This window comes from Echinops telfairi, unplaced genomic scaffold (assembly GCF_000313985.2).
Source record: "Echinops telfairi isolate 266 unplaced genomic scaffold, ASM31398v2 ScPeMD7_7469;HRSCAF=8507_0, whole genome shotgun sequence".
Lineage (NCBI taxonomy): Eukaryota > Metazoa > Chordata > Mammalia > Afrosoricida > Tenrecidae > Echinops > Echinops telfairi.
In genome coordinates this window covers 21,786,386-21,796,272 of record NW_022111372.1, presented here as the reverse complement: position 1 = coordinate 21,796,272, position 9,887 = coordinate 21,786,386, and the positions used below count along the sequence as shown (strand labels likewise).

At 37.9% G+C, this 9,887-nt stretch overlaps 1 protein-coding gene across 1 annotated transcript; it reads left to right on the top strand.

Moving 5' to 3' along the window:
- The first annotated feature begins 7,867 nt into the window (after positions 1-7,867).
- LOC101661024 (keratin-associated protein 6-2-like) lies at positions 7,868-8,260 on the top strand. Its single transcript, XM_004711317.1, has one exon. The coding sequence runs from the start codon at positions 7,868-7,870 to the stop codon at positions 8,258-8,260; it is 393 nt and encodes a 130-aa protein (XP_004711374.1).
- Positions 8,261-9,887: the final 1,627 nt, after the last annotated feature.

The window sequence follows — 9,887 nt, the reverse complement described above, 5'->3', positions numbered from 1 at the left end:
AACATCACCATCAAAGGACCATTTCCTCTCAAAATTTCACATCAAGATAATGCTGATTCAAGAACCCCTGTGCAAGATTATAGAGAAAGCTTTTGATCTCTAAGTCCCTACTCCTTAGAATGTTACCTTTAGGTTCAGAGGCTCTATGACAGGTCTGACAAGTGTCCATATGCCATCCCTTAATACCTTGATCTCTCAGTCTCTGTTCTGAATGCCTTGGTTCTCCCTTGAGAGAAATTGATTTATTAATGTATTCTCAATAAAATGTTTCTAAATATACAAATGTCTTTGTAGTTGTTTATGCATTCAACAATTCTTGTGATTTTATGACTTCCATTGTTTACTGAGCCAACAATATGTTGACTGAATCTTAGTTTCTTCATTAATTTATGTTCTTCTACTTGTATCATATAAAATATTTCTTCACCAGCAGCTTACACACTCTGCAATATACACAACTAAACACAAATAATACATATTTTCAGAACTGTGTTTTGGAAATGGTGACTAAGATGGAGTGTGAGTGGTAAAAGAGAACAAGTTACAGTATTTAGAAATTTATGATAAAAATCTCAATGAGAAGTGATGGTTTAGGATATTTGAAGGGGTATTTAAAAGAAAAATGTCCAACCTTAGTGAGAAAATAGAATCAGAATTGAGTGCTAATCATGAGGGCAAAGAAACTCACTATGGTAGTTATGTATTTAATCATTCATTATTTTGAAAGGAATGAGTGAAGGATGGAGTCTAGACTGCCAATCAGGTGATAGCCAAGGAGGCCTCTGGGTGGGCATTGCCTTCTTCTGAGGATTCTGGGAACTCTGATATTCCTCCTTGGAGGCAGGAGACACACACTCTCTCTGATCACTCCCTGCAAGACATCCTTGAAGAGAAGCCACATGCACCTACCCTGATGGAGACAGAACTCTGAGAGCTGGAGAAGCCATGTGGAGACCGCTGCGAATGCTGAGATGCTTACAACACCACTGGATCCACACCACTTCCCACCCACTGGCCTCTGATCTTCCTGTATTCAGTGTCATTGCATGTGTTTCATGAGTCTAAAGAATAACCAATAGATTGGTATCAGACATATGCGCTAATATCAGACTTATGGACTTGATCTGGGCTGGGCTGGAATGTTTTCTCAATATTCAATAGCTTTTGTATATAAAGCTCTTTCCTATACACATGTGAGTGTCTTTCTGAATTTATTTCTCTAGTCTACTCAGACTAACACACTCAGTAATAAAAAGGATAAGTTAGAGAAGATAAATAAATCGTTATCTGAATTTGATAGGAATATAAGTAAGTGTGTTTATGTATTTTGAAAACTCTGATTTAATTCTCATGCTCAACAAATATCTTTAAAAATATTTTGGTACCCCATCCTAAACACTAAGGACAGAGTAGAAAAATAAGGTTATAAACAAGTTGTTTGCTCTCAGAGTGTTTGCACTTTAGCATTTAGAGATTAAACACAAAACAAAGTAATACCCTGAAATCTATGGAAGAAGAATTCAGATAGAAAAAATTCTTTGATGAGAATAAAGCAGGTTAATGGGAAGGAGTTAAGGGTTGAATAATTAGAGACAGAATTCAGGGAAGTATACTGAAATTGTGAGAGTTGAATTGAGATCTGATAACTAAAAGACAGCCATAGTAAAAAAAAAACAAAAAACTAGGAACAATTGGGTCACTGTCTAGAAAAAGTCAATGAAACTGTTCAGATGTTGCTTTGAGGAGGAGACACATAAATATGACATGTGGAAAGCACCTAAAAGATTGGAAGATCAGAGCTCATGCTGAGTAGATCATGCTGGGAAAAATGACAGAAGTGAGACAATCATGATTTGCAGATTCCCTTAGAAAATGAATTTTTGCTTCTTTTTTCTTTGTCTCTCAAGTTGTCTTTTAAACTATATATTTTTTCTTGTTGAAACATTTTCAGGGGTCATACACCAATCCTATATTTTCTGTACAATTCTAAGACATTGGTTGAGATCTTCAAATAGTGTAACTATTCTTATCCTTTTTCTCTGCATTCTTTTTCCATCAGAATATGAATTCACTCCCCATAATTTTCTTCTTTATCTTTTAGTTGTTGCTGCCAATCTGATTCCGTTAAGCTAATTCTTTAAAAGAGCACAATGTTCAAGGTAGACACCCACCCTGACCTAAAAAAAAACAAGAACATTAAAAAAAAAGTCTCACTAGCTTTAAGGAAATTCTGACTCTAAGATACCCTATAAATTACTTCATTACTTTTATTAATTAAGCTAAACTTTGTTTTGGCACATAGTTTTCAGAGGATAATATTGGTTTAAGATTTATGATTTAAATATTATCAGGACAATCGTTTTATGGGCTTCCCAAACTCTGTGCCTTCAGAAAGCCTAGATTTCATGAGAATGTGAATTTCAGTGTTCAGTTTTCCTCCTTCTGATCAGGATTATTCTATGGCCATAATTTTGGCCAGACATCTTCTCATGCCAAAAGAGGCAGTTACTTATGTATACAATTAGACATACATTCCATTTCCTCTCCCAAATCCTGCCATGCCTAAATCTCTTGCTTCAATTGTATCTTGGATGGCAGCGTGCACATTTTTAAGACAGTAGGCATGATTGAATCAAAGTAACATGGTATTGGGATGATTCACTGAGAAATCTCATGAAACCAAAACCCTAACCTGCACACCAAGGACAAGAAATACCAGGAGACATTTTGTTGCACAAAAGCAATAGGTTGGTTTAACATTAGAAAGTCAATCACCATTATGCATCACATCAGCAGAACAAGAGAAAAGAACCACATAATCACTGATATTGTTGAAGCAATCAGATTTGATAAAATATACCATACTGTCTTATGAAGACCCTCAATAATATAGGGATAAAAGGAAAGCTTCTCAGTATGACTGAAGTGCTACTTTAACATGAAGTTGCATTCTAAGTATTTCTTTTAATATGTTTATTAATATTTCAGATGCTAAACTACTAGCATCATTTGTCTTAAGTTTCTACAATATCCAAATGTAGCTTTCAACATAATGAGAAGACTGCATACTCTGTAGGCAGAGAAAGCATTGGCTTGATTAGAGCAACTTTAACAGGAAAAGGTCATAATTCTATGAGGTACTTGAGATTATGAAACAGATTTGAGAGGTTGTTAGGGTCGTATGTTTAATGTTTACATAATGTTTGGGTTAAGATATGTAAGGTTGAAATGGAAGAAGATTCAGATGATAAAAGTGTAAGGCTAACATCACAAACATGGGTAATTGTAATTAGAGGAAGGTAGCATGTTTGATAAGAAGAACAAAAGTAAAAGTGATCACAGAACTTCCCCTTCCTTTCATGTTGTGGTAGTTCTTGAACTAATTCAACTCTACTACTAAGTAGCTGACAATTTTGAGTAAATTAGTTGACCACTGTGGTAGTTACATAAACTCCTGTCAACTTGCGAAGGGGGTGCGGTTTAGCCCGTCCATCAGGTCACAGCTTGATGACCTCATTTAGAGGAAGCATGTAGATAAATAGCTCCCTGGAGGCAGGACACACAGAACTCTCTGCTTTGTATGCCTGTTGACAAGCCACATGGAGCTAAGCTGATAGAGCCATGAGCTGGAGCAGCCACGAGGAGAACCCTTCCGGTGCTGAAATGATTCTATCATCACTGGGTCCACTAAACTTTCCACCCACTGGCACATGATCTTTCTTTATTCAGCGTCATTGCATGTATTGCATGAGTCTGAAGAGGAATTTATAGATTGATATTGGACATATGGGCCAATATCAGACTTACAGTCTTGATCTGGACTGGGCTGGGATGTTTTCTTAATATACAATTACCCTTTGATGTAAAGTTCTCTCTTACACACATATGAGTGGCTCTGGATTTGTTTCTCTAGTCAACCCGGACTAACACAACCTCAATTTACTCATTTTTTTACCAGTCCCTGGAGAAGAACCTCAGCTTGGTAAAGTAAAGGAGCAGTGAAAAGGAGGAAGGCTATCCACAAGATGGATTGACACAATGGCTGCAACAATGGGATCAGACATAGGAACAATGGTCAGGATGGTGCAGAGTCAGGAGCTGTTCTGTTCTCTTGTACATGGGCTCATTATGTGAAGGACCTGGCATGATGACACTTGATAGCAACTTGCAATAAATGTTTTACTTTATGACATTGTTTTTGTAAGAATTAAATGAAATTATAAATCTATACGTCACTTTATATAGTAATTTTATTAAATTTTTCATGCATTCTTTGTTGCTCTAGTTATATACTTTGATGAGATTTGAATTCATCTCATCCCCAAATGACAAGATACAGTGTCCCCCTGGGATTTCTGGGCTGTAATCTGCTTTGGGGCATGTCACCACATCATTTCTTTTGTGGAGCCACCGAGGGGTTTAACCAACAACCAATAACCAACAACTCATCTATCAGCACCAGAGCTACCAGGACTTAATCATTGTGCTACCGCAACTTGTTTAATTTTATAATATTCCCTAAATTAAAATAAAATGTATTAATGTCTGCAGAATGTTTACACAATCTCATTCAACAATTAGTGATTGTCTAATGCAAAACATTCTCAGAATATAAATCCCAATGTTGGTTTCACATAACAAATAATTAACTGAAGAGCTGGAAAATTTTAAATCCAAATCTAAGCCAAATTAATTGCCATTGAACTGAATCCAACTCACAGCTGCACAATAGAAGAGAGTCGAAATGCTTCACAGGATCATTGAGGCTATATATCTTTAAAGAAGCCAATTGCGTTATCTCAGTCCTTTGGAATGCTGATGGATTTGAACCACTACACTTTTGTTTAGAAGACTATTCCTAACCCACTGTACCATCAAAGCTTCTGGTAATTAAAATGGAACATGTTAATGTCACATGTCTACTACCACATTAGAGTTATTAAAGATTAGAGATATAAGGAATATTGTGATCATCCAGGAATACTTACTCTGATAATATAATCTGACCTGAGTTTCGCGAGATCAGCGAGAGATTTTCATCTTGAAATTTGCTGATAGAAGCAAGAAAGATGTTTCAAAGAGAGACAACACTTCATGAAAACACTTTATTCTTCGAAGCCTGGGATAATGTGGATTATGTTACATTGGATAAATCACTTTCATTTCGGCATACTTTATCAGAAGCCCCTTTGCCACTATTTCAGTCTTTGGCAACAGTGGTTTTTCTGTTTCTGTCTTCACTTCAGTGACCTGTTTCCCACGGCGCCATCTAATTTTTGCTGATGTAAGGAGAGGCCACCACTTGTCCATCCATTGGTCATACTGTGGGGCCTGGTATTTGGTTGTGATGCTGTACGCTACGTCACTGGTATTTAAAACACCAAACAGAGTCACTCAACGTGAACAGAACATTAACTGAAGGAAGTACTGAAGGTACTGAAGGAAGATGTTCAAGCTGCCCTGAAGACATTAACAAAATATAAGGTTCCCGGAATTAATGGAACAGAATGAAATGTTTCCGGAAGCCATTGAAGCATTGGAAGTATTCACTCACCTATGCCAAGAAATTTGGAAGACAAGTACCTGGCCAACCTACTGGAAGAGAGCCAGATATGTACCCATTCCAAAGATGGGTAACACACAAGACACAGAAAGTATCAAACACTATCATGAATATCACATAAAAGTAAATTCTTTTGTGAAGATTATTCCACAATGGTTTCAGCAGTAAATTGACAGGGAGCTGCCAGATATTCAAGCTGGATTCAGAAGAGGACATAGAACTGGGGATATCATTACTGATGTTAGCTGAAAGCAGAGAAGACCAAAAAAATGCCTTGCTTTTGTTTTTTATCATTTCATTATGGTTCTTCAGAGTGTATGCTGAGCAAATAATCAGAGAAATTGGATAAGAGTAAGAAGAATGCATCATCAGGATTGAAAAAATTATTTACAATTTGCAATACGCAGATGACACAAACTTGCTTGCTGAAAGTGAGGAGGACTTGAAGCACTTAATGAGATCAAGGTTTGTAGCCTTCGGTATGGATTACATCTCATCGTAGAGCACATAAAGATCTTCACACATGGAGCAATGGAAAGCATCATGATAAAAGGAGCAAAGATCAACATTTTCAAGAATTTCAACTAGCTTGGATATACAGTCAATTCTTATGGAAGCAGCATTCAAAAGATCAAGTGCTGCAATTCATGGGGTATATCTACTTTACACGATCTCTTCAAAGTATTTAAGAAACAGGATTCCATTATTTTGAGGACTAAGGTATGGCAGACCTAAGACATGTTATTTTCGCTTGCCTTCTAAGTAAGGTGACCAGACGTCCTGCTTTTGGCAGGACAGTCCCGTTTTTAACAATTTTTCCTGCGTCTTGCGGCGTTTTAAAAAAGTCCTGATTTTTGGAAAGAATGCACGACAAGCTAGGGTATACGGTTTTCGGCTGCCATGTGGCTATTTCACCAGGATATGAGTTTTATCAATGGTGTCCCGCTTTACCAATGTTAAAATCTGATCACCATATTTCTAAGGATGTGAAAGTTGGATCATGAATAAGAAGTATTGGTGAATTTGAATAAAGGTGCCAGTGAAGAATATTGAAAACACAATGGGCTGCCAAATAAGAAACAAACATATCTTGGAGCATATAGAATAAAAGGTTCCTCTTCTTCTGTGGACCTGCTGTGGGGTTTAACTGCTAGACTTCACATTTAGCAGTGAGCCCTTAAATATTGTATCACTTGGACTTTTCTTAGTTGGTCTCATTGGCAATTAGAGAGTACTTAGTGCATTAGAGTCTCAGAAAATAAATACCAATAATGGTTCTGTATAACTCAAAATTAACTAAGGGGATGGATAATTAAAATGCCAAACCTAAACTGGAACCAATCCATAGAGTTTCTTTGTCCTCTGCAGGGCTGGTGGACTTGAACTCTGGAGATTTCATTTAGTCATCCAAGGCCAACCCAACTGCACTGCCAGAATTTCTGTTAGAAATGGAACTTGATAATCCTACATGCCTGCTACCACATTAGAATTTTAAAAGGATAGAGTAATGATGTGTAATGCACATTGTGAATTCCAGGAATCCTTACAATAAGAATTATAATCAGAGTTAAGTTTTGAAGGATCAGGAAGCTTACCACCTGAAATTTGGTGCGGTAAGCAGGACAGGGCTCGACAGAGAGAAAGAAACTAACTAAAGTTTTATACTATGGAACCTGGGATGATGTGGATTATGTGACATTTAACACTCTCAAGGTTGTTTTTATTCTGGAACATTATGCTAGACGTCTCTTTCCCACAGGCTGTTCGTTGGATTCAGCAGTAGCTTGTTTCTAGTATCACTGCAGTGACCACTTTGCCGTGCTCCTCCTGTTTTTTTGCAGCTCTTATCTGAGAGCTGTTACTCCCCATATGTGACTACTGTTTGCCTCTCGCTTCCACACCAGGGGTTTTCCTGTTGCTGAGCTAGGAGATGCGGGACCATCTCCCAGTGCTCAAGTATGTGGGAGGGTTAATGCCTCTGGCGAGAAAATATGCTGTATATTAGGTCAGTATTACATCCCACAGGACATACTTCTTTAATGTGTAGAGCACATTTGATTTATGAATACCCTCTTCATTGACTATTGTCAAATTGTGGATCTATTCTGGACTCTTCAAGTATTGTTGTTCGTAGTATGATGAGCTTTTAAAAAATGAAAATTGCCATAGTAGTGAGGTCACAGAGTCTATGTTCCTTGTGCCCCACCCCTTTCTGGTGTATATAAAGGTGTCTGGAGAGCGGATGACAACCAGACTTCAGAATCATCCTTCTGCACCTCATCTGAAACTTCCTCTCTGCACACCATGTGTTCCAACTACTACGGTGGCTATGGCTGTGGCTACGGCTCAGGCTATGGCTGTGGCTATGGCTCAGGCTATGGCTCTGGCTGTTGTGGCTATGGCTCAGGCTATGGCTCTGGCTTTTGTGGCTATGGCTCAGGCTATGGCTGTGGCTATGGTTCTGGCTATGGCTCAGGCTATGGCTCTGGCTGTTGTGGCTATGGCTCAGGCTATGGCTGTGGCTATGGCTCAGGCTATGGCTGTGGCTATGGCTCAGGCTATGGCTGTGGCTATGGTTCAGGCTATGGCTGTGGATATGGCTCTCTCTATGGCTCAGGCTATGGATGTGGCTCTGGCTCTGGCTGCTGTGGCTACAGGCCATTTTGCTACAGGAGCTGCTATTCTTCTTGCTGTTAGAACATCACTGTAAAAGTACCATTTGCTTCTGAAATTCCACCTCATTGGTAATTCTGTTTCTAGAACATCTGTATTAAGATTTTTTGACTAAATATATGGTTGGGAAATCTTTGATCTCCAAGTTCCTGTTTCCTAGAATGCATCTTAGTGACCTGCGGCTTCGTGATAGCATCTGACTAGTTTCCCAATGTTAGCCTCTACTGTGTTGAACTCTGATCTTTCATAAATCCCTTCACATCCCCTTTTAGGGAATTAATTTATTCTTAATAAAAATGGTATTTATTTTTTAGAAATGTGTATGTATTTTTTTAGTATCTATTTCACTGTGTTTTTACTTTTTCTTTAAACAGTTTTACTGGCACTTCATCCACATAGCTTTCATTTCATTTCACTTTCAACCATATCAAAAAGAATTGTACAATCTTTACCACAATTTTAGAACACTTCTTTTCCCCCATTCTCATTGTTATTCATGTATGTTTTTTTACAAATTTGGTAAAAATATTCACAAAACATGCATCAATTCAGCAACGTCTATGTGTATAGTCCAGTGCCACTGATTATACTCTTCATGTTGGTACAACCAATATTCCATCCCTTTCCAAGTTGTTCCACTGCAATTAAAGTGAGCTCAGTGACCCCTAAGTATAGACTCTTCCTTCTTCACACATGGTAATCATAGATCAGGCTTGGTTTCCTTTTTCACGTAGCAAATTGCTTCTAGGCTGCGTTCGCTATAATCGTAACACCGGTCATGTAGATGTAGGATATATACATACATTATATATATATGTATATATACATATATATGTGTATGTGTGTGTGTATATATGTGTGTGTGTGTGTGTGTGTATATATATATATATATATATATATATATACAAATTGACATATACACATGACAACTGACATTGAGTTGATGTCAACTCATAGCGACCATGTAGAGTCGGGTAGAACTGCCCCTTTCAATTTCTGAAACTGTAACTCTTTAAAGGGATAGATAGCCCTGTCTTTCTCTGGTGGTTTCTAACTACTGATTTGGGAGTTAGCAGCATAAGTCATAACATAACCATTACACTACTAGGTCTCTATCTATCTATCTATCTATCTATCTATCTATCTATCTATATAAATTTATTTTTAGAAAGTAGTTGACATGATTGCAAAATGCTCTATCCAGTTCAGTTCAAGGTAGTGGGTTAGCTGTTTAGCTGGAGGCTTCTGCAGGCTCATATGGCTGGTGGAGGCCAGAGGAGGGGTGTGATATATCAGAAAAGAGGAGAACCACAGGTTGGTGGATGCAAAGGGAGAAAACCCAATGCCAACAGGTCTGTCTTGTGGCAATACAATTCAATGAGCCCTAGCTCACAAGGTCATATTGCAGTTTAGAAAGCAAGCTACTGATGTCCTAGAGTTGGCAGGCAATAAAACATTGACTTGACTCAAGTCCAAAGAACCTAAATTAATGAGTCAGAATCAAGATCTAGACCAGCAAGAAACACAAAGCTCACAAAAGAGCCTTCTTCTATAGAATTAGCTTATACCCTTGAGGAAACATCTTTTCCACAGCATCTAGGCTATGATCTGAATAATGGCAAATGTGCTCTACTGTGCCGCTACTTCTTAA